The sequence below is a fragment of the Gastrolobium bilobum genome, unplaced genomic scaffold (genome assembly GCF_033153095.1).
Source record: "Gastrolobium bilobum isolate Gb01-03AN ecotype WA unplaced genomic scaffold, APGP_CSIRO_Gbil_v1 utg889, whole genome shotgun sequence".
Lineage (NCBI taxonomy): Eukaryota > Viridiplantae > Streptophyta > Magnoliopsida > Fabales > Fabaceae > Gastrolobium > Gastrolobium bilobum.
This window is the reverse complement of record NW_026898706.1, coordinates 563,821-589,119: the sequence shown is the minus strand read 5'-3', so window position 1 is coordinate 589,119 and position 25,299 is coordinate 563,821. Positions and strand designations below refer to the sequence as shown.

Below are 25,299 nucleotides of genomic sequence, written 5' to 3'. Positions count from 1 at the left end.
CAATGGTAGCAATGACATGATGGTGGTGGTGGTGGTTGTGAAGGCATCGTGGTGGTGGTGGTGGCAGTGGCTGTTGCGGTGGTGGTGGTGGCAGTGGTGGCGATGGCGGTGGTGGGGGTGGTGTAATGGTGACGATGGTGACGGTAATGGCTGTGACGATGGTGGTGGTGGTTGGAGGCGGTGGTGACGGTAGTGGCTGCGGCAAGTGGTGGTTGGTGACAGTGGTGGTGATGGTAGTGGTGGCCGCGTGTGATGGCGATGGTAGTGGTGACGGCAGTGGTTGCGATGGTGGTGGTGGTTGATGGCGGTGGCGGCGGCGATGGTAGTTGTGGTGGTGGTGATGAGTGGAGGTGGTGGTAATGGTGGCGGTGACATCGTGGTGGTGAGGGGTGGTGACGACTGCACTCTAGGTACGATAGCGGCGACGACGATGGTGGCGGCAGTCATGTCGGGATTATGGTAGTGTTGGTGATGATGGTAGAGGTGGAGAGTGATTAAGAGATAAGTGTTTCTCATTTTGTGCCCGGGAACAAAAAAATAGAAATTTTTTGTTTTTTTTTTCTGTTCCCCAGCACAAAATTAAACCGGTTTTACCAAACGAGTTTCCTATCCATTTCTGTTCCCAAGAATAGAAATTAAAAAAAAAATTGATTCCAGGAAAGTTGTCATGCACACCCCTAGTATTCTCTATAATTAGATAACTTAAAGAAACCTTATCTTTCCCTTATATATATATGTGTGTGTGTGTGTGGGTTCGTTTTTTCTGCAGTTACTGCAGATAAGTTATCTGCAGTAAGCCCAATACGACGTCGTTTTGGACGGAAATCGTGGTTTTTTTGTAATTTTAATTTATTTTAAGGTTATAATAGTCTTTATATTTATAATTTTTTAAGATTTCAATATTAAAACGACGTCGTTTTGAGAATAAATGCAGATAACTTATCTGCATTAACTGCAGAAACATTTTTCCATATATATATATATATATATATATATATATATATATATATATATATATATATATATATATATATATAAGAGATAAATAAGAATCATGTTGTAAGTAAAAAATTGGTGTCATGCAACCACTGTCGACAAGAAAAAGTCATCGAACACAGTATTACTGCTTTTCATTTCTTTTATTGTTATTTAACTTGTCGTTATTTTGTAGGAAAAATTTTTTTGACCGTATTACATGACGAAACCAAAGGCCTGTATATAATTAGATATAACCGGTGGGATTTCTTACCCCACCCAAACGGATATGAAGACATCAATGTCCACTCTTATCAACTTCATTCCCTTGTCTCTTGTGGCATATTTGTAGCCCCTATATATTGCTTACGTATGGCTATAAAAACTTCATCTTTGGATCTTACAATTCTTATTTCTACTTAGTCTCCTCTCCCTTAAAGTCTTTAACTACTCCCCGCAAAAACAGACAGGCCATAGGTCAAAGAAGGCTTCAAGGTAGAAAAACATACCTAGCTACATTCATATATACAAAAAGACAATCATTGTAAATTGGCTAAGACATTTAGGTAGCTATCATGGCGGGAGGAGGATTTGCATCAGCCGGAGGGAACACCGAATTTGAGGCGAAGATCACATTTACTGTCATTATATCTTGCATAATGGCAGCCACCGGTGGTCTTATGTTTGGTTATGACATTGGAATTTCAGGTACTTACAAACTTAATAACATTCGATATTAAATTAAATCATATTTAATGGGTGAAAATTGTGAATTGCAGGCGGTGTCACATCAATGCCTAGCTTTCTGCAAAAGTTTTTCCCAGACGTATACAGAAGGACACAGGAGCATGGGATTGATAGTAACTACTGCAAATATGACAATCAAAACCTTCAATTGTTCACATCCTCACTCTACCTTGCAGCTTTGGTTGCAACCTTATTTGCCTCTGGAGTCACCAGAAAACTAGGCCGCAAGCAAACTATGTTGATTTCTGGGGTTTTCTTCATTATTGGAACTGTCTTAAATGCGGTGGCAAATACCCTTGTCCTCCTCATTATAGGCAGGATCATACTTGGCTGCGGTGTTGGTTTCGCAAATCAGGTCATTACATATATATATATATATATATATATATATATATATATATATATATATATATATATTCCAAATTTCACTCTACTTTTAAATTCTATTTTTTGTTTTAATTTTTTTCATACATCATCTTTCTCCTTTAATGCTGCTGATTCTTGATCAATTATAATTTTCACAACAGGCTGTGCCAGTGTTTCTTTCTGAGATTGCACCCACAAGAATTCGTGGAGCACTTAATATCATGTTCCAGCTTAACATAACCATTGGAATTCTCATAGCAAACATTGTCAACTGGTTTACTGCAAAGTAAGTTTAATAATCCTTATATAATTAATAGAAATTTGATAGGCACAAAGACTACATGATTTTATTTTGATTAATTGAAATTTTTGTATTGGACTCTAATTGTGTAAGTTGGGGAATAGGATTGAAGGTGGATATGGTTGGAGGATATCAGTGGCATTGGCAGGCATTCCAGCTCTGATGCTCACCGTGGGGGCCCTCATAGTTAATGACACTCCCAATAGTCTTATTGAGAGGGGTTTTGAGGATGAAGGAAAGGCCGTGTTAAAGAAGATTCGTGGTGTGGAAAATGTTGACCCTGAATTTCAAGATATCGTTAAAGCCAGTAAAGTGGCTAAAGAGGTCAAGAACCCCTTCTCCAACCTCCTCAAGCGCCACAACCGCCCTCCTTTGATCATTGCTATCCTTTTGCAGGTCGCTACTTATTTTTCATACTTGTCATTTATCATAAAACAAGAAATATTTCCACTTTTAAGCTTAAATCGTTATGTGATGAATGGACATCAAGGCAATTATTAATTGTATCTAGTAGCATCGTACAAATTTGTTGATTGGTGTTTTGCATAATTTTTTATTTTGAATTTTCTATTGGTATAGGTCTTCCAACAAATGACTGGTATAAATGCGATCATGTTCTATGCTCCGGTGTTGTTCAACACATTGGGATTTCAGCATGATGCTTCACTGTACTCAGCTGTGATCACAGGAGCTGTGAATGTCCTCTCCACCTTGGTTTCGGTGTTCTTAGTAGACAAAGCTGGGAGAAAAGTGCTACTGTTGGAAGCTTGTGTTCAAATGTTTGTGTCTCAAATGGTGATTGGAATAATACTTGGGTTAAAGGTACAAGACTACTCAGATAGCTTGAGTAAGGGAATTGCCATGTTGGTGGTGGTCATGGTTTGCACATTCGTGTCATCTTTTGCATGGTCTTGGGGACCACTTGGGTGGCTGATTCCTAGTGAAACATTTCCGCTAGAGGCTAGGTCAGCTGGGCAAAGTGTGGCTGTGTTCACTAATATGCTCTTCACCTTTATTATTGCACAAGCTTTCTTGTCCATGATGTGCCACCTCAAGTTCGGGATCTTCTTATTTTTCTCGGCTTGGGTGCTTGTTATGACATTATTCACAGTGTTCCTAATTCCAGAGACAAAGAATATCCCCATTGAAGAGATGACTGAGAAAGTTTGGAGACGACATTGGTTTTGGAAGAGTTATATGGAAGATTAAATTCGAGGCCATATGCATGTGGAATTACATTACCTTGAATATATCGTACTGGGTAGGCACACATATCCCGTATCAAATAAAAGGTCTAGTGAACCATACGAAGAGAGCTCTCTCTTTCTTTTTTAATCTTTGTGTATGTAATTTACATCTTTCATCCAAAAATAGTATTCCCACATCTTTAAACTTTATATGTTTAGGATAGAAAAATAAAAAAGAAAGTCTGTTAGAATGTAACTTTTTAGTGTTTTACTATCTGGATTTTTTTGCATAATATTGATTAGTGTATTTTTTTTAATATTCAAATGTTACTATTTTTATTATTATGATGATGATGTTATCAAACCAAGTTTGGGCTTAGAAAAATCCTATAAATTTCTAGTAATAAATCGTGTAAAGAAAAAAAAATTTGAAAATGAATACCAAGGTATAATAAATTTCTATAAAAATTACTTGCAAACAAATATTTCAAATAATCAATTAGACTCAAAAGATTAATTGCCTGTTCTTTTATGTTAATAATTATTGAGCTTGTATTGGTACAAGTTAATGATAAATGTTGCAACAAGAGGATGCAGTAAATGTGGCAAACGAAATTTGATAAAGCAATACTCCTTTAACTGGAACACTGACCATAATGCTACTGTTTGGAACAAAAATTGTCCAACTGTCACATGAACATTAAAATTTTCTAAAGTGTCACGCGTATAAATTTGCTACAGCAAGTAGCGAACTTTGTTTGCAGATGTGGAACCTAGTTCGCTACTACCAATAGAGAACTAGTTGGTCAAAAGTCAGACTGCTCTGAACAAAAACAAGACACGTGTCATCCTCTACCTAGTTCGCTACCTTACACAACGAACTAGAACTAGTGCACAATCCATTTTTTTCTCTTTCTCTTACTCTCTCTGCCAAGTTGTGCTCAGATCTCTTCTTTGAAAATTTTAGTTGTAAAACATCGACTCTTCCACCATTGGATATGGGGTTCCTTCCCCTTCCCACAAATGTATCACTTTTCATTTCTTATTTCTCTTTTTACTTACTTCTTATTCTTCTATTGCCAGTTTTTTATTGTTTTAATGGCTTAAACTAGTTTAAAGTTATTGACTTTCTCCATTTTCGTGGATGCCCATTTATTGCTCATCTATGATTGCAATGTAAGTTTATTTATGATGCAGGGTATTGACTAGTGGTTTGTAGGTTTCACCTTTCTATATTTTTTTTTCCGGGGTTGGTTTGTTATGTATATTTATTTTGCGGTGAGAATCCTTCTTTCCTTGGCTAAGAACTATTTCTCTGCCTTAAGGTTTTTCTGTTTCTTCGTTTCTATTTTGTTAATTAGGTTTAATTGATTGAACTCTGTCTGTAGTTCGTTCCTACGATTGCATTTTTTGTTTCTTTTGTTTATGGAGTTGTTGAGCTCATGGTAATAGAGCTTAGAAAGTAAGAGAAATAGTTTTGGTGGTTAATAATTACTTTATTATTTTTTGAATTTGTTCAATGTGCAATCAATGTTTCAAGCGAGAAACTTATAAAATTTTCAAGAAGAGAACTGAACACAACTTGGCAGAGAGAGAAAAAGATTAAAAAGTTGACTATGCATTAGTTCGTTGTGTAAGGTAGCGAACTAGGGAGAGGATGACTGTTTTCTGCTTTTGCTTAGAGTAGACTGGCTTTTGACCATCTAGTTCGTTATTGGTAATAGCGAACTAGGTGCCACATCTGTAAATAAAGTTTACTGCATGTTATAGCAAACTTGTACGCGTGACACTTTGAAAAAATTTACTATTCACATGATAGTTTGACAAATATTTTTTCAAACAATGGCGTTATGGTCACTGTTCCCCTTTAACTTGAATTCATTCGGAAAAACAAATATCTAGTTTACATCACATTTTTTTTTAAATCCTAGTGGGTCATCTTTATTTTGCTTCTCATTTCAGAAAATATATTTATTATTATAGATATACCGAATACTCGGATTTTTTGGTAAACCACTCCATATCTCTTTTATTAAATATGAAAAAATAACATATTTATATTATTTTTACTTCTATGATTATTGCCTTTTCATGTTTTTTTTTCATTTTGAAAAAAAAATACTTATTCCCTGAAAATGTGCTCCTCGTTCCTTAGCACTGGGTGTGCCAAGGTTGAATTCCCAATGCTCTGCAGACTACAGAAACTTGCAATAGTGAGGTCTGCAAGAAATTTTTTCCTGAATTTAGGCACTGTGTTGTTTCCGCCCCACATAAGAATAGGAAAAAAAATCTCATGCTCATAATTACGTGCACGTTGCGAAAGCCGATGATTTGTTATTACCATTTCAGTTATAAGTTCCTAATAGTGAATTGTATATTGTATCATTTCCACATTCTATAGCTGTTGACAAACAGACCACAATTGGTTAATACGTGTATGTATAGAGAGTACTATTAGTTATAGGGTAAACAACTTCTCTTTTCACGGGAGAAGTTGTTTTTTTCAACTGAAAGAGATTTTTGGTGGGATCCATGGGTTGTTTTGAAAAAAACAAAACAAAAAAATTATCACACATTTCAATGTTTGTGAGATATGAGTGCTGCAACAAAAAAACATCACCTTTAAAAGGAGAAGTTATTTACCCTTAGTTATATATATATATAGGGGTTTGATTTTTTCATGTTGCATGAGAATTCAATTCTCATGTTGTGACTCAACTAGTGGTGGGTCCCATATTTATTAAAAAAGAAAAAGAAAAGAAAAGCTTTGCACGCAAATCGAAGGGTCATAACATGAGAATTGAATTCTCATACAACATGAGAAAATATTTTCCCATATAGAGCTTATCGTTTCTTAAGCTACTTGAGATAACTTTATCTCCTGCTACTAAATCATAACCGTACAAAGATGGATCATTGGTGATAAAGGAAGGGAGAGAAAAAGAGAATCATAATCATTCAAAGATGAATCAATTAATATAAAGAAATAAATAAACAAAGTGATGTGGTTTTAGGGTGGTTGGAGATAAACTTATTTCAAATTGTCGGGGAAATATTTTTTCCATATAATATATAGAGATATGATCCGTTTACAAACTTTTTTTTGCAAATTACACTAGTACGATCGGTTGTACACTGCATGATTAAAGTATGACCGGTCGTACTTAGTGTAGTTTGTAACCAAAAAAGTTTGTAAATATAACATGCTCCTAATATATATATATATATATATATATATATATATATATATATATATATATATATATATATATATATATATATAGGGGAGGGTTCTTTTGACTCCAGAGTAAGACTTTTAAGTCTTACTCCAAATCTCAGCCGTTGATGGACGGAAATCAACGGTTGTCATTAATAGTATAATTAATAATTAATTAATTAATATAACTTCCTAAATTATAACCGTTGGATGGACGAAAATCAACAGTTAGGATGGAGAGTAAGACTTATAAGTCTTACTCTTGAGTCAAATGATCTCTCTCCATATATATATATATATATTGGGTTCGCTTTTTCTGCAGACACTGCAGATAAGTTATCTGCAGTAAGCCCAATACGACATCACTTTGGGCAGAAATCATGATATTTTTGTTATTTTATTTTATTTCAGGATTATTCTAGTCTTTATAATTATAATTTTTTAATATTTTAATCTCAAAACGATGTCGTTTTGAGAGTAAATGCAGATAACTTATTTGCAGTAACTACAGAAATAGTTTTATGATATATATATATATATATATATATATATATATATATATATATATATATATTACACCAGTTTAAGTTACACTCTCAATCTTGGCCATTGATCTCACTTATATCTAAGGGCTCTAATTTTTTAGTAATATGAGTCATTGGATACAAGTGGATCAATGATCAAGATTGAATTTATATATATATATATATAGTATGATCATTTTACACCAGTGTAAGTTACATTCTCAATCTTGTCCGTTTATCTCACTTATATCTAAGGGTTCTAATTTTTTAGTAATGTTAGCCATTGGATACAAGTGAATCAATGATTAAGATTGAGTGTAAGACTTCTAACTCTTACATCGGTGTCAGAATATCCTGCCCTATATATATATATATATATATATATATATATGAGATTACTATTACTTAATTTTGGATGGATATTTCACATTACACATATTAGTTGATAAGTGCCACAAACAATCATGATTATCTCTCGGGGCAAGCTCCCTTGAGTTGCACATACATAAATTTGTCATGTCGCAGTTACGCACCTGTGTGTATAACTAGCTGTATTAGTTAGATAAAATATTAGTAAATAATAAGTATGGTAATATATTTTTTTAATTGCAAATTTATTTTCCAAGACTAACAACTCAACCATAATGAGTAAAAAGGAATGACTAACGGGTAAAAAGAGAGAGTAAAAATCCAAGATTTAATAAATATTTATTTGGGTTTAAATTATAAAACAATTATAGGAATATTTTTTGAACCATTAAGTATAATTTGTTTTAAACTTAATTGTAATTAATTATTGAATTCACAGAAAATTTTCATCAATGATTAATTATTAATAAATATTGATTGGAAATTATTAATATATTTTTTAAAAAAAATTAGGTTCATCAATTATCAAATTATTAATATAATAATTAATACTTGTAATAATATATTAATTAATGATTTTAATTATTTACTATTTAAAGTTAATGACTATAAGGATATGAGACTTTTATAGAAAGAAGAGTAATATTATTTTTTCATTATTTTTAATAAAAAGAAATTGGCCAACCAATTCGAGATCGTCACTCTCAAATTGTGCCATGTGGTGCAATTGCCCCATTTTTTATTTTTTATTTTCAAAAAGTAAGAAAAAAGAATGTCAAGGGAGGGGGTGCATTATTAACTACCGTAATGGTAAATAATTTGTACACACACCCTAAAGTAGTGTTTTGCAAGAAGAAAACCAATATTCGATCAAAACTTGCTTCTTAAAGAGGCTGTAGATCATATAGCAAACTTCTGTAGATCATATAACAAACTTCATCCCTCCTAAGCAATAAAACTTTGGTGACAGAGTAATTTGGAACTAATAAAGCGATGGATCGATGGATAATTCAACTTAAAATCTACCTCCTTCTATCTGGAAAAAAACTTAAATAATACAAATTCTAAATGGCATCTAGCTTGGAAATGGGACGGATCACCTCAACACATTTAGTCTTTCTTATGGCTTTTATTGGGGGACATTTTAATTACGAATGAAAATAGGGTGAGAAGACATGTCCTCTACTAACCTGTGAAACAGGGACACACCTTTTAGGGGGACACCGACACGTTCGGACACGCGTCCGACACGTAGTTGACTTTTTAGGACACGTTGACTAGTGGGACACGCGAATTTGACCGTATCCCACACGCGATCAACGTAAATGAACACGTTTTGGGACACGTTTTGCATTTTTTTTGTAAAAAAGAAAAATTACAAATAAAAAAATACAAAATATTTAATAAAAATCAGAAAGTCTGAACCCTATTCTCCTCCGATCCTCTCTCACGCCGGAGACTTTCTTCTTCGTTGTCGGTGGAGGAAAGTAAAGAGAAGGAGGTCACCAAGGAAAAGACAAGCATGTTCTCTGATTCTGCAGTTGTGACCGCTGGCGCTGTTCATGATGCAGTTTGAAGGCTACAATATTTTTCTGAATTTTAATGACCAAGATACCCGTTACACCTTCACAGGTACTCTCTATAACTCTTTGTGTCTCAAGAGAATCAAGACATTCTTTAGAGATGATGATAAGCTGCTACTTCAGCGTAGCGACCAAATCTCACCCTCTATTCTTAAAGCAATTGAAGATTCTAGGGTTTCTATTGTTGTTCTCTCTGAAAACTATATTATATATTAAATATAATATATATTATATGTATTAAATATGTATTAAATATAAATTATATTATATATTAAAAATTTTATTTAATATCAAAACGTGTCTTAACGTGTTCAAATATGACATTTTTTAAAATTAACGTGTCGGCGTGTCGTATCGTGTTGTGTCCCGTGTCCGTGTCCGTGGATGATTGCTACTAACCTCTGTCCTAGGTGGTAGGAAAATCTCGAGATTGCGATCCACGTTTTTTGATACTGTTCTTGGTCTTAGAAAGATTGACGGTAAGTTCTTCCTCGCTAGGAATGTGCTATTTTGTTCTCCACGTTCTTCAGAGAGTGGCTTCACTCAAATCTAGCCTAGCCCATTAGGGTGTACTAGAATCTTTCAACCATCATACCCTTTTTATCTTTCTGATGACAATTATTATTATTTTTTCATTTAACCGGGGATGAGCGGACAATGAAAAATGGTCGTTGATGGTGGAGGATAAGTAGCTATGGGTACAGTGATTGATGATAGAGTTAATTTTATTTTAAAGTTAATAAATATATTTAATTGATTTAATATTATAGTGTAAAATGGATAAAAAAAATTTTTATACAAAATGGATAATTATTTTAATTGAAAGTACAATGTAGTTTTTTGAAAAAGCACCTTATTATACAGGACGATATCATGTAATTTGCCTAGATAGTTACGTGCATGGTGGCACCAGTGAGTCATCATGTCCAATTTGACTAGGCTTATAAATAAATTGACAACCTTAATTTATTTAGTATCCTTGGTGGCCTTATACGTATTATTTTTGAAAAAAATTCAAACTAATTTCGTTTCCTTTTTTCCTTGCAAAACAATTATAAATATAACAAGTGCAAAGTTTTCACCAACACCATCTGGGGAGGGGCGTAAGTACTGTAATCATTGGACTCGCACCCGAACTCTGGATTAGTTCCATAGACAGCTCAAAGAGTCGAACCCGTGGGGATACCGGGGGTTCTGATTCGCCTTAAAGAGATAATTAGGATCAGTGTAAAAAAAAAAGAAGGGCAAAGTTTTAACTGTTGTTCTGTCTGAAAGACAGAGATGTCCAGCCGGTGGCTGGTATATTTTATGTAGGATCTATGTGCCCTCTCTCAGGTATATGAATGAGATACCTATGATGGTAGGCAGTTCACTGTGCACAATAATAATCGACATAGTCAAGACGTGAGGTGTGTGCGCAGTGATAAGCTAAAAGATAAGGGTTTTGAGAGTGTGTACTTTATTGATTTAACTCCTTATTTATAGAAGAGTTACCTAATAGGAGTGTACTTCTGGGCCCCTTAGGAATATTTTGAATGCCCAAGTTCAACTGCTTAGCTGTTTGGGATAAGATTGTCATCAATAGAATATTCTCTTCCTTTTGTGATGTCTTTCATTGACCCTTCTAGAATATGAACCTTTGTCAAGTCCATAACAACTATAGTGACAATAGAAATGGAATAAAATGAGATAGCATAAAATAAAACGGAATGAGATGCAATAAAATTAAAATAATATCTTTATTTAGATATTTAATTTATGATAGAATAAACTCTCCATTCTATTTAATTCAAACCATTCCAATAATAACACTATTGTTATTCTTTTTTCTTTTTTTTTTTGTAAATATTGTTATTCTTTTTTATTTCAATCAATTCATATCCTAAATAAATAAGCTCTCACTCGCTCCAACCATTTACTAAAATCAAATCAAAGAAAATATCACTCTCACTTTCTCTTCAACTTGTCTGTTTTCAAGATTGCGCTGTGCATGTGTGGATCACAAAAGCATTGAACAAGTGAAGTAAAGACTAGCTCCCTTGATCGGAAATAACCATGGCTGGCGGAGGCTTTACCACCACCGGCGGCAGCGGCGGGAAAGATTTTGAAGCAAAAATAACTCCGATCGTCATCATTTCATGCATAATGGCTGCCACCGGAGGCCTTATGTTTGGATATGACGTCGGCGTTTCAGGTAATGGTTTCTTCTTTCATATACATAACAAGATGAAATCTTTGCATGTTTTCTTGAAGACAAGGATGATCTAGCTAGAACAAAAAGCTTTCGATCTTTAATTGATTTTCTCGTAGCATTTGATGTATAAATAGAGGCCGAATATTTTTATCCATTTAATGAAAAAAAAAGAGTAAAAAAAAAAACTCAAGACGAGTTTTATATTCTCAAATATTTTAATCTTTTATTTGCTTTTATGTATGGATGATGAAATCTTCATATATAATCTATTTTTCTGAAATAATAGTCTTCCATTTGCGTTCACACCTTTTTACAGCGATCGTGATAAGTTAAGAACCACATAATCTGCTAGCATGTTCCCTTTTCTGCTAGTAGGCCACCATGTCTATGTCCTTTTAGTTTCTTTTTTGTCCTTTGGATCACTTCATACGTAACCAATTTATCATCAAGTAAAATGCTAGTTTTCACGAGAAGATATTCGAAAAAATTTACGAATTATGACGTGGTTGGTTGGGAGGACGTGATGTGTGTGTGAATTTATTTTCAAAACCATTATTTACCTTACCACTCATATGTTCGTATGCACTTTTACTTTAGTAGTCAACTTAATGAGACTCTTGTCGTGATGAAATAGAAGTGTTGTAGCATTAGTTAAATCCATGGCTTTTTTTTTTTTAATTAGGTTATATTTACAATATTTTTCTTATAAGTATGAGTTTAATGTTTTTTATATTGTATGAGAAAAATTTATTTCCTACACACATATAAAAGTTAATGGTAGAATAAGAAAGAGAAAAAAATATATACTAGCTCCATACACTTTTACGTGTGTAATAGGAAATAAATTAATCGTGTATAACATGAAAAATAATAAACCCTATAAGTAGTTTATTTTTATTTAATTTAAATTAAAGTAATGGCTTCCATTCAATATTATTTATTAGATTTTCATTCAATATTAATAGTAAAAATGATTATCAAGTTATTATTATTTTATTTTTATTGACGGGGGATGTGGGTTTGAATCAGGTGGTGTGACATCCATGCCACAATTCTTGAAGAAGTTCTTTCCAGAAGTGTTTAGAAAGACAGTGGAAGAGGAAGGTGTAAACAGCAACTACTGCAAATACGACAATGAAGGGCTGCAGCTGTTCACGTCGTCTCTGTACCTTGCGGGTTTAACGGCAACCTTCTTCGCGTCGTATACCACTCGAAGGTTGGGTAGAAGACTCACCATGTTAATAGCAGGCTTATTCTTCATCGGTGGAGTTACCTTTAATGCTGCTGCTCAAAACCTTGCCATGCTCATCATTGGCAGGATCTTACTTGGTTGTGGTGTTGGTTTTGCAAACCAGGTTAGGCTTTTTTTTTTTCTTCTTTTTCCCACTACATTATAACATTCTCAATCATACCGGTTGAGATATATAGTCCCACATTGGTTATATGTGCAACTAATGTGGAGTTTATAAGGCCTTGAGCACTCCCACACTTTGAATTAACTTTTGGGGTGGTGTATTCCAAAGTTCTTTACAATACCAAAATAATATTCATTCGATCAATTAAGATACAAACAAAAGATATGTTTAAAATAAGTTTGTACTTCAACTAGTATATAGCATCGATAAGTAACTTGTTTGAGATTACATATGGTAATATATATTTTTTTAATTAAACACATATGGTGATAATTAACTTATAGTATTTATTATTTTATATATGCATTGATTAGCGTACGTGTGATTTTATTATTGTATTTCTTTTTAATATTATTTTTTGCTTTAATAAAAGAGAAAATAAATATATAGGATAATTATTGGAAGTAATTAAAATGCCACTGTTGTCCTTTTTCATTGACTGTTCTATATGTGATTGACACGTATATGATAAGATATTTTAGGTCACGTTTAGGATTATTCGTATTTGTCCAACAAATGTCCTTTCATAATTTGCTGAACAGAATCAAGGTTTTGTTTTCTATGGAGTTTAAAAGCATATTCTAATTAATTGGACACTCTCTTGTATACTTTTACCAATTTGATGTATGGTTGTTACCTGTTTTAGTAACAGTAAGTAAAATGTTACTTTTCACCGAGTTTTTTAGTTAAATGTCACCTGAACAGTGTTATTTTTTAATCTGTCACGAAATAAGTTCGTTACCCGATGTAGCGAACTCGGTTTGCTGACGTATCACATTTTTAGTAGACACTAAGTTCGCTACACGAGGTAGCAAACTCCATACTTTTTTTTTTGACTTGGTACTTGTTATCCACTAGAAATGTGATATGTAAGTAAACTGAGTTCACTACACTGGGTAGGGAACTTGTTTCCCTGGCAGATTGGAAAATAATATTGTTCGTGTGACAATTAAATAAAAAAATTTGATGAACAGTGATATTTTGATCGGTGTTCCCTCTTTTACAAGTCAAAATTAGCTGACACAGATTCTCGTGTCCCTCGGTTGAATACAAAATTAGGTTTTTGTAGTTTTTACTAGGCGTGGCGTATGTATCTTTTATATAGAGAGAAGATGCATGGCCGACATACCTGACAAAAAATATAAATAATTTGATAAATAAAAAATCCAGGGAGAGCATTGTCATTTAGTAGACATATGAATGCCCCCGCAACAGTATTACGAATTACCACGCGCCAGGTGGAAAGCAAGTTTCTAATTTAAACTAAGATATTTCTGTGACAATTACACAGTTTCCTAGGCTAACCCAAAGTCTCCATCACCGGCTAGTTTCGTCAACTCCAGCGCACCTTTCCGGCATTAAGCTATATTTATTGAGATATTATTTTCTCACTCATGTTTGATACAAAGTGGATTAGTTCCACTTTTTTTCTTTCTCTTTTTTTTTTGGGTTATACTCACTTTTTTATGTATTGCATGAGATAATTTATCTCATGCAACGTGAAAAAACATTTCCCATATTTATTATGGGGTTTTCTTTTCATGTCACATAATAATATTTGTTAGAGAAAATATACTCTTATTGTGTAGAGGGTATTTTTCTTTCCTACACATACATCGATTTTCGTATTTTCTTTTTCTTTTTCTATAAGTGGTTGGATCCCACACATGATTATCTCTATAGCATAAAGGAGCTTATCTATTGTTGCATGAGATTAATAAAACCCTATTTGATAGGCCATAAACATAATAAATAATGAGATCCATTATTTATTAAAAAAATAAACAATTGGAAGAATAGCACGAAATTTGATATCTTATAAGATGATAAAATTATATCCTCTCACATGAAAAAATAATTGGGTTTTATAATTCTCGTTCAATATGAGAACTGAAATCTTCCTACACACCCTTTGATTTCTGTGCTGACATGGGTTCTATACATAATTTTTTTCTAACATATGTGTTTCACATATTTTTTGTCTCTACAACATAAGATTTCAGTAACTTAAAAATTATAAAACTCAACATAATTTCTCATTTACTATTTGAAGTTAATGGCACTTACGGAGATTACTTCGTGTTTTCTCTCATTTAATTACATGATTAAGAATCTCTTCGGAAAATTTATTTCTTGGTCCCCTCCCTTTTTTCTTCTTTCTCCTCTTTATTCTTTCTAGGCGGATTATAAAGGTCGGAAGTGCTGAATATTGTGTCTCAGCAAACTTTGAAAGTGCCAAATAAAACATAATTTATTCAATTTTGTTTCTGGTTCACGAATTCTATCTCTATCTTATCTTTTAGTCATTACTTGGACCTTAACTTTGACTCCTTAAGTAATATAATACAAACGATACAGTTAAGTTGATTCTGGTCTAATTTAATTTTAAATGGAAAGATTTAACCATTTGACTAATATTTTAATGATGTGAGAAGGCAAGTTCAGATTAGTAACAATTACCTTTTGGAACTGACTAATATTTTAAATTGACAATGACAGGCCGTGCCAGTTTTTCTTTCTGAGATCGCACCTTCAAGAATACGTGGAGCATTGAATATATTGTTCCAGCTCAATGTCACCTTTGGCATTCTCTTTGCTGAGCTAGTCAACTACGGCACCGACAAGTATGTTACTTGAGCGCTCCTCGTTGCATCCTTTTGTTTGATTTATTAGTTCATTAGAAATGGAAATGAATCAGATGAGCTGTGTGTTAATAAATTTAACATATATATAGAACAAATAACAGCCAGTGTAGCAGAGGCAGCAAAATGGGTCGACTCGTTCCGATTCGTCATCAACTCGACAAAAATGAGTTAGCCTGTCTTGTCCCACATTTCGATATGGGTTAAAAATCTCAACCTATCCCATTTTATGGTGGGTTGGCAGATTGACGGGTCAACCCGTCTAAAAAATAAAATAAAATAAAATTATTTTATTAATTTTAAAATATTTTTTATTTTCATTTCACAATCTCTTTAATTTTTTACCAATCTCAAATCTAAATGGATACTAATATAAAGTCAAATATTTTTTAAAAACTTATTTTTGCCTCAATATATGGATAACTTTTATAATAAATAAAGTTTTTCTTCTTTATTTTTTTAGGGAGGTACTAAGATAAAAAAAAATTCATATCACAAAAATTTAGTGACAAATAAAAACTACTTATTAGTAAAAAAGAAAAAAACTGACTAGCGTACCCGCCCCGATCCACCGTCAACCCGTTTTGACCCACAACTAAGCAGGGCAGATTGAGGTGGATTGGTGAGTTGAAAAGTATAATCCAACTCGCCTCATTTTGGCGGGTTGGCAGGTTGACCCGTCGGGTTCAACCCAAATTGCCACCTCTACAGTGCAGAAGCTTAACTAGTTTCCCCTGTGTTGGCATTATTCAAGCACAGGTGAAAGCATGACTACTAGAATTAAATTAATGACTATAGCTGTTGGGACGGACTCAGTCCCTCAATCTCGGCTAAGAAGCTTTTATGAAAGTTAAATGTTGAGTTCGTAGCTCGGCACAATCAGAAATTGGCCTGAGTCATCAGGTTGGCCAACGCAGCAAAAACAGAAAGGAAAATGAGATAGGGAGAGACAGATAAATAAACACAGCAAATTTTTTACGTGAAAAAATCTTCTCCAATGTAAAGAAGTAAAAACTCACAGGATACTAGTCTAGAATCAAACTTCCACTATGTAAATAATATTTTACAAAATATCAAACTCCACCAACAAATGGTAGTACACTCAAACCTCATCTACAATGGTAGTATTATCTCAAACTTCCTTAAGAAGGTTTAACACTCAAGCTTCTCCCTAGAGTTGCTCTCAAAATTATCTCAAATCGTCTAACAAGCCAACCTCTCCTCCAACTCTCAACTAATGCTTATATGGGGGAGGAGAGAAAGTTCTAGAAAACTAGGATTTTTTAAATCCCTCAATGGGCCTGGGGCATTGAAGGAGGAATAGCCCAACAATATGAGGGTGGTGCTGGTCAAAATTATCGAAGTTGATGACCTAGAAAACCAACTAAATTATGACCAAATCTGTGACTTCTTTGACACATCCCAACACAAGTGTTTGTTTATGGCCATAGAACGAAGGCTTCCCTGTTATCAATTATTTTATCCTGGTGATAGAGATGTCTAGTCGATGACTGGTATGTTTATGTTGGATCTATCTAGATGTCCTTTCTCAGGTACCTATAGCGGATACCTTAGAGAATAGCGAATCAATGTGCACTATAATAATAACGACACAGTCAAATGGTGAGATGTGTGCACAGTGACCGCGCAGAGAGAGAGTTAACCCTCTATTTATAGAGAGGTTACCTGTCATGAGTGAATTTCTAGGCCTCTCTTAGAAATATTGGGGTTCCAGTTCATGATTCATAGCTGTCATACTATGATTCATATATTTAAGGAATCTTTTCTTAATTTTTCCTTTAGTCGTTAGCCCTTTCAGAATATGGACCTTTGTCAGATCCATAACAATTATAATAATAAATATTTGTAATATTTTTTATATAATGTCAATTAATTTTAAAAATATAAAATTATGAAAATGTAACTGAAATTAAAGGGAAAAAAATTCTAACGACTAAGGAAAAATACGAACTCACGCAGCAGCCCAAGTAAACTCTTGGTTTATCTTATCGCAACCCATCTGGGTAAAGGTCCATATTGTCCAGGCCCAGAAATGTGACTTCCGTAATGATTGATCAAATAGGACATGAGAATGTTGCTTTCAAAACAATTAATCAATGTTATTTTGGCAATGGATTATAAAGAAATCCTGTAATCTATGATTAAAAAAATAAAATAAATACAAGGTACTTGGTTTTGAGGCAAAATAATGGGAAAAGTGTTTTTCATTCTAGATGATACAACTTATATCCTTTCACTCTTACAAAGGGTGAGACCCGCACCTTTTATTTTTTTTGTCCACACTCTCTCCTCATTTATGTATCTTTTTCTCTTACTTAAAATAACATAAATTTACATTCTTTAAAATAACACACACTTTACCCCAGAATAATTGCCAATATGTTTTAGACAAAATGAATTCTGAATCTTCTGCCATTTATTTTGTTTTGATTTTACCTTGGACTATTATTGTTCATTGTTGCTGATGCTGACCATCCATTGTTGATGTTGTGTCCCGCAAGAACAGAATCAAAGGTGGGTGGGGTTGGAGGGTATCTCTGGGTTTGGCTGGTATCCCAGCACTGCTCCTTACCTTGGGAGCTTCATTGGTGGTGGACACCCCAAACAGTCTCATTGAGCGTGGTCGCTTTGAAGAAGGAAAATCTGTTCTGAGAAAGATTCGTGGCACTGACAACATTGAACCTGAATTCTTGGAACTTGTTGAGGCAAGTCGTGTGGCTAATGAAGTGAAACACCCTTTCAGGAATATCCTCAAACGCAGGAACCGACCCCAACTTGTCATTTCCATTGCCCTCCAGGTCACTGCTATGTTCTGTTAACATTTTTTTACATACATGAAACAAAATGCTAGTTGAATCAGTATGCTCAATTGAAATTTACTGATTGATCTTATTGTTCCATTTGGGTGTTCAAAAAAACAGATTTTTCAGCAATTCACTGGCATCAATGCCATCATGTTTTATGCTCCAGTTCTTTTCAACACATTGGGATTCAAGAATGATGCTTCCCTCTACTCTGCTGTGATTACTGGTGCTGTTAACGTCCTCGCAACTATGGTCTCAATCTATTCAGTGGACAAACTTGGACGTCGAATGCTGTTATTGGAAGCTGGTGTTCAGATGTTCTTTTCTCAAATGGTGGTAGCGGTTATACTAGGATTCAAGGTTAAAGACCATTCTGAGGATCTCTCAAAGGGTTTTGCAGCGTTGGTGGTTGTTATGGTGTGCATTTTTGTTTCTGCATTTGCATGGTCATGGGGTCCTCTTGGTTGGTTAATCCCTAGTGAGACATTCCCATTGGAGACTCGTTCAGCAGGGCAAAGTGTCACTGTCTGTGTCAACTTGCTCTTCACATTTGTCATTGCACAGGCCTTCCTCTCTATGCTTTGCCACTTCAAGTTTGGCATCTTCTTTTTCTTCTCTGGATGGGTCTTGATCATGTCCACCTTCGTGCTTTTCCTGGTCCCCGAGACCAAGAATGTCCCCATTGAAGAGATGACAGAGAGAGTGTGGAAGCAACATTGGTTGTGGAAGAGGTTTATTGAAGATGATTATGTTAAAGATGAGAAAGTAGCCAATGATAAAGGCTTTGATCCGGCTTCTCAGCTGTAAATTAGAGGAATCCTGGCCAATAGTTTGGTTTGATAAATAAGCATTTTAGGTTCTATGGAGTACATGGTTAGATTTGGTTATTACATCTAACCATGTTAGTGGCCTATACCTGTAATATTGTAATGCCACGGAAATTATCCTGTTTTGCGAGCCATGTAACATATACTATGTTCTTTTTCTTTTTTTTCTTTTTTTTTAAGAATAATGTAAGAGCTTAGTCCTAGCATATTATTTGTCTTTTGTTTAAATTGTTTTTGCAAGTTCGTTTCCTTAATTTGTAGTTTTTTTTTTCTCTTCCTGCAAACAAGGGATAGCACATGCAGAATAACATTTCTGATGCAATAGCTTCAGATTGAAGTGGAAAATATTGTAAAACTAACAAATAAATAAACCAGCATTAAGCTGGAGGCAAGCTTGGTGATCAAGAATGCAAGGAGGAGTCATGATGTATTACATGGCAGGCACCTAATATATATAATGGGTGTTAAAAGGAAAACAAGTTTAACCAATAAAAAGACCTTATTTGTATTTGAGAACTGCTCACCACCTGAATTGGATGCTTATAAATAATGATAATGTAGCTTTCAATTGGAGGTTGTATAAAGCGAGTGCTATATACTTAATGCTTCTGTCATGTGCAAAGCAATGTGATCACCAAAGGGAAACAATATATGGTGGTTGCCATTATGATGACAGTCACCAATTATTTTTTACAAATAAAAATACAACAATGGTCATCACGGTGCACCCACAAGTTTCTGTAGCAGCACAAACTCATACGATCTGCCCCAACATTCTTTCCTTTCAAGTCTCACAACCTTACAACTATACCCACAACCAAGACTACCAATTCTACAAATAGTAAGGATATTATATAGAAGATCATGGAATTATTATCATACCAATAATCAATATTTAATCAAATATTTACTTTCAATAAAAATACGAGCTGAATCAGTCCGACCCAGCATGCAAGTTTGAGGGAACAGTGGCCAAAGTGGCACTGTTGGAAAAAAAATATTAAAATGTCACGCCAACAGTAAATTTTGTCAAAATGTCACGTGGCATATTTTACTACACTGTGTAGCGAAATATGTGTGCAAATAATTTGCTACACGGTGTAGCGAAATATGCCGCGTCAGAATGCTCAGAACCAAAAATGTCACGTGTCAGGGAGAATTTCGCTAGCATTTTTGGTTCTGACGTGGCATATTTCGCTACACCGTGTAGCAAATTATTTGCACACATATTTCGCTACACAGTGTAGCGAAATATGCCACGTGACATTTTGACAAAATTTACTGTTGGCGTGGTATTTTAGTGTTTTTTTTTATCAACAGTGGCACTTTGGCCACTGGTCCCAAGTTTGACTCATATTTACTTTATCGTAATATGTCTCACTCACTTCTTTAAGTCACTAAATAATACTCAAAATTTCTTTTCAGTTTTCTCTGAGCAACTGAAGTTTTACTTTTATATGGATTTGGAGACATCCGAACAAAATCTCAATCCTAAAATTTTGTCTCACTTTATTGTAAATATAATTATAAAACTGGAAAAAAAATTGAAAACAGTTGAATTCATGGACTGCTGTGCAGTTATGTATTTTTATTTTTGGATCTATTTATCAGTTATTCGAATAGTTCGGTTCAAATATTATTAGACCAATTATAGGAGGCAGCTCTTTCAAAACTTTTTTCTCCCTTCTTAAAGCTCAAACTCAATATTTCTAGTTAACGGGAACAAATTTCTTACCACTTGATATATGCACAAAAAACCCATAACATATATTACCTCAATTATGTAAATTATAATTATCAGCTATTTCTATTAATTGAAATAAGATACCTTAAATAGTACAAAGCCAAAAAGTAGGAGTGCTTATTACTCAGAAACCCCACTACTAACCAAACTATCAACGCAATGAGATTAATCAGATTATGCTGACCACGCGTCGTTCAGAAAATTAATTGCAAAGAGGCTTTCATCAAACCAATTTATTAACAAAGAGACAGGGACCTATTAATTAGCTTTGGCATTCTTCAAGTTCTCCAACTTCCAATGCCCTCAAAGATAGGTAGTCAAAAGGCTCTATAAAGAGTAAAGACCCCAACCTCAGGAAAAGGAGACACAAAAAACAAGGAAAAGGAGGATCTCTAGAGCTTACAGCCATGGCTTTGGTAGAGAGAGCTGTGGTTCTGTTCATAGTGATGATAGCTGTTCAGGTTTCATATGCAGCGGTATACAAGGTTGGGGACTCTGCTGGCTGGACTACCCTTAACAATATAAACTACAGGAAGTGGGCTGCTCCCAAGAACTTCCAATTTGGTGACACTATCAGTAAGTCCAATTGCATGGTTTTTTTCATGTAATTATGTTGTTTTCTGTTCATTGTTAGCAGATATACGAGTTCAAACTTTTTTGGAAAATGGAGAAGTCCTTTTAATAGTCCTGAGCCCTCTTTTCAGAATGATAAGAAGACAAACAACAGTAGCACCATTTTACAATTTCATGATACCCTTTTCTAGCAATGTCCAACTTTTGTAGAAAACTAAAATTTCTCATTTTTTTGATTTTTTTGCCTCAATTGCCCCACCAATGCACTTCCATGGCGAGCATTTCTATTTTTAATCTTGCTACTCTTTGTTGTTAAGATAAAGTATGTGTTTAGGGAGGTCCCTACACAAGACTCCTTAATTTTTACTCGCCAACATAGATTTTTGTTTTCTTATGTTTTCTATTATTGTATGTAAGACTCATTTACACATCAGTTTCATGATGAAGTTGTAAACTAGCATGACCCACCACTTCCACTTGCATTAACCTTTTGTTCTCTGTTGCTCTGCACGAGCTCTTTTGGATACAAAGAAACAAAACAGCATGCAATGAGATTGTTGGTTGGCCTCTCACCTTGGCCACTTACAAATAATAGTATATTTAATAAACATTCAACTCAAAATCATTATAAAGCATGGTCCTTACTTAATTATGATTATTAATATAGAAAGAACTCAAATAGTCGGTGATTGTATTTTCAGTATTTGAATACAATGCCCAGTTCCATAATGTGATGCGAGTGACGCATGCCATGTACAAGTCATGCAATGGGTCATCCCCTATTGCCACCTTCACCACAGGCAATGACTCCATAAAGATAACCAATTATGGTCATCATTTCTTCTTCTGTGGCGTCCCTGGCCACTGCCAAGCAGGACAGAAGGTTGATATTAACGTGCTCAGGGTTTCTGCAGCGGCACCTACTCCATCAGCTTTGAACTCTCCTACAGTTCCAGTGGTCAATGTACCTGCACCTTCTCCTAGCAGTGCTAACTCATTGATTGCTCTAAAGGGAGCCTTTGGTATGATGGGTTTGACCATAGCAATCCTTGCTCTTGCTGTTTCTAGCTATGCTTAATAATACGGAAAATTTTCTTTGGTTTGTGGGCCTTTTTTATTTTCTTCTTGTATTGGAACTGATCAAGGGAATTTGTCTTATTCCCTCCCCTACACTACATCGTAGGCACGTTTGTAAACTATTTTGAATGACAAGAAAAACATATATTAGCTATATTACAATGTATTTTTCCTTTACATGTAGGATTTCTAGGAGTTATGGTTGGGTGAATTCATGAGAGTAGGTTGAAAGAAATAGAAATATGAACATCAAAATTCCTTCCTGTGGCAAATTTTATATTTTGCTGTGTCTCACTTAGTTGTCTTTGTGATACATATAGTGGGGGATTAATACAAGGCTGATATATCAGACAGTTTAAGGTCTTCTAAAGATGGAAACCATAAAAATTGGTGCACACAAGCTTATCTGTTATTATTGACCTTTCCTTCCCCCACACACAAAAAAAGAAAAGAAGAGAGAGTAAAGTTAGAGGATGAGTGCTTACAATTCTGATCTCAACACAGCTCCTTTTGTTGCAGTTGGAGCCTCGTGGGGTGCGTGCTCTGCAAATGATGGTTGTAGGTTGATGATATTGATAACTGGTTTATTTGACATTTGTACCAAGGCACGGGCACCCCTAAACTCTAGAGGAAATATATGAAAGGATGACAAAAATGAATAACTTTAGCCATTCCATTTAAGATTTGGGCATTGATTTTTGGTTTCCAAAAACAATATTATAATATTTAATTATTTAATATTTGAATTTAATTTTGTTTCACGGTCAAAATAAAACAATACATTATCATCCAATTTAATCAAATATCAAAAACAAGATTAGAAATAAATATATTAAAAATGCCATTGAATGAGTACATATCCATAAATAAGAAGAAGAAAAAACAAAATTACAAATAAATTAATTAAAAAAATCACTAAAGTAATTTGATCTTAAAGAATTGGAAGCTAGAGAACACTACGAATGTTAGCCGGAATGTAGCATTATTTTTATGAATAAAAATATGACAATAAGTTGCAGGATCGCTCCCATTGGATGCTTCTGCCAAGTCACCTTACGAGGCGAATACTTGAAGTTTACGATGAGGATAGCTTAATCAAGTGTCTTTATTTTATCTCTGATTTTTTATTTAATTATTTTTTTGGTTAGAAAGATGTCCAAGACCTGTTGAATTGTGGGGGGGGGGGGGGGGGGGGGGGGAGGGAGACCCTCAATTTCACAACGTTTTCTGAGAAGAATCAGTTGCTGAGAGCTCACTGTACATGTCAGATATCGCTTTTGAGAAGCATTCCTTGGCTTGAGGCCTCTTAACCTGAAATGATATTACGAATTATGATGTGGTTCGTTGGGAGGACATGATGTGTGCGTGAATTTATTTTCAAAACCATTATTATTCGTATGACATTTGTTAAAAACATAGCATTAGTTAAAAAAGTAACATTTCTATAACTTATGACTCTGAGTAAAAGATATGACTTTGCATTAATAAAAAAAATAAAAAATACAGTGGCTCACAACCATTACTCAGGTAATTTATACAGAAGTATAGGTAAGTTGAGAGAATTTCGAAATGTTATGAATTAAGAACAATCAGGAAATCCCTTGAACTAAGTGCTTTAGCCTCCCTCTGTATACTCTGTTTTTTTTCTCTCTGTTTGACTTTTATAGTGGGAGTTGCACCTCAAAACCCCTTCAACTAAGGGTGAGCGTGAGGTGTATACAAAACATGTAAAAGTTTTGTTAATTTTTAATTACTTTCATTTAAAAATAAATATAAAAAATATAAAAAATGTGTTAAAACTTATGATTTTTTTTTTTTTTTAAAAAAAAAAGTAACCTACGAATATTTAAATTAATATGTATATAACGTTATTGAATGAATAATATGCGAAGGTAAGTGGTCAATCAAATTTAAAATTCAAAAAGCGAAATAATTAATTGCAATTGCCTCTTTCCCCTCATAAATGTTAGCAACCGGTAATCGCCATTCATTTTCATTTAATAACGTTATTCTTTACGTGGCCTTTAGTGATAGAGGGTTCAGAAACAATGTTTAAATATAAAATAAAGAAATTTTAATTCGATTTTTATTTATAGATCTATTTTGATGAACACCATGCTATTTTTTATTTTTTTATGATTTGCAGATTCGTGTTATATTTTATCTTTCATTATATTTTAAAAATATGATATACGTATAATAAATTTAAAATTATATAATTATATAAGCACTCATAAAATTTGATTCACTTTATTTTCCCACTCATATCATTGGTTCATTCCATTTTCCCACCACATTTTCGCAAGCCCTAGCTTCATCTCTGTTTGCAAATGGTAAGCCTCGATCTTTCTTCTTCTTCATAGCTCTTCCATTGTCATTGTCACATAGTGGTTCTTGTTTGCAGACACTCTCCCTAGTGGTTCTCGCTCGATATTTGTTTAGTCTTCCCCTTTCCTATAGTGGTTCTCCTTCGATAGCTCTTCCTATGTTGGTAAAATTTCCTCCCCTTTTCTTCTAGTTTCTTCTATTTTGTATTTTAACTTTTTGGTTTGAATCGACATGAGTAAATGATTGTTTGTTTGTTGAATGCATTCAATGTTGGAATACCAGAGTTTCAAAATGGAATGGGGCACTTGGTCCAGAAGGTACTTGTCACTCGCACCCTCAAACTGAAGAGGCTTGGTGTTCCTTGCAAACATGTAATCCTTATTCCTTACTTGCTTATACACTATG

General features: G+C 34.1%; 3 protein-coding genes across 3 annotated transcripts; all 3 read left to right on the top strand.

The window, feature by feature from the left end:
• Positions 1 to 1,550: 1,550 nt before the first annotated feature.
• On the top strand, positions 1,551 to 3,598 carry LOC133318546 (sugar transport protein 13-like). Its single transcript, XM_061520549.1, has 5 exons — positions 1,551 to 1,683; positions 1,755 to 2,077; positions 2,250 to 2,374; positions 2,494 to 2,785; positions 2,969 to 3,598. The coding sequence occupies exons 1-5, from the start codon at positions 1,551 to 1,553 to the stop codon at positions 3,596 to 3,598; spliced, it is 1,503 nt and encodes a 500-aa protein (XP_061376533.1).
• Positions 3,599 to 11,324: 7,726 nt separating this feature from the next.
• Positions 11,325 to 19,152, top strand: LOC133318511 (sugar transport protein 13-like). Its single transcript, XM_061520510.1, has 5 exons — positions 11,325 to 11,463; positions 12,493 to 12,818; positions 15,378 to 15,502; positions 18,048 to 18,339; positions 18,463 to 19,152. Exons 1-5 carry the CDS (start codon positions 11,325 to 11,327, stop codon positions 19,150 to 19,152), a joined length of 1,572 nt encoding a protein of 523 aa, XP_061376494.1.
• Positions 19,153 to 21,299: 2,147 nt separating this feature from the next.
• On the top strand, positions 21,300 to 22,671 carry LOC133318558 (mavicyanin-like). Its single transcript, XM_061520570.1, has 2 exons — positions 21,300 to 21,492; positions 22,191 to 22,671. Exons 1-2 carry the CDS (start codon positions 21,324 to 21,326, stop codon positions 22,565 to 22,567), a joined length of 546 nt encoding a protein of 181 aa, XP_061376554.1. The 5' UTR covers positions 21,300 to 21,323; the 3' UTR covers positions 22,568 to 22,671.
• The last annotated feature ends 2,628 nt before the right edge of the window (positions 22,672 to 25,299 follow it).

What these genes read in the sequence shown, in the direction of transcription:
- LOC133318546 (XM_061520549.1), top strand. Translation starts at nt 1,551, where the DNA reads ATGGCGGGAGGAGGATTTGCATCAGCCGGAGGGAACACCGAATTTGAG. An exon ending in TTATGACATTGGAATTTCAG is followed by an intron (nt 1,684 to 1,754) that starts GTACTTACAAAC and finishes TGTGAATTGCAG; the next exon opens with GCGGTGTCACATCAATGCCT. An exon ending in GTCAACTGGTTTACTGCAAA is followed by an intron (nt 2,375 to 2,493) that starts GTAAGTTTAATA and finishes GTTGGGGAATAG; the next exon opens with GATTGAAGGTGGATATGGTT.
- LOC133318511 (XM_061520510.1), top strand. Translation starts at nt 11,325, where the DNA reads ATGGCTGGCGGAGGCTTTACCACCACCGGCGGCAGCGGCGGGAAAGAT. An exon ending in GTCAACTACGGCACCGACAA is followed by an intron (nt 15,503 to 18,047) that starts GTATGTTACTTG and finishes CCGCAAGAACAG; the next exon opens with AATCAAAGGTGGGTGGGGTT. An exon ending in TCATTTCCATTGCCCTCCAG is followed by an intron (nt 18,340 to 18,462) that starts GTCACTGCTATG and finishes TCAAAAAAACAG; the next exon opens with ATTTTTCAGCAATTCACTGG.
- LOC133318558 (XM_061520570.1), top strand. Translation starts at nt 21,324, where the DNA reads ATGGCTTTGGTAGAGAGAGCTGTGGTTCTGTTCATAGTGATGATAGCT. An exon ending in CCAATTTGGTGACACTATCA is followed by an intron (nt 21,493 to 22,190) that starts GTAAGTCCAATT and finishes TTGTATTTTCAG; the next exon opens with TATTTGAATACAATGCCCAG.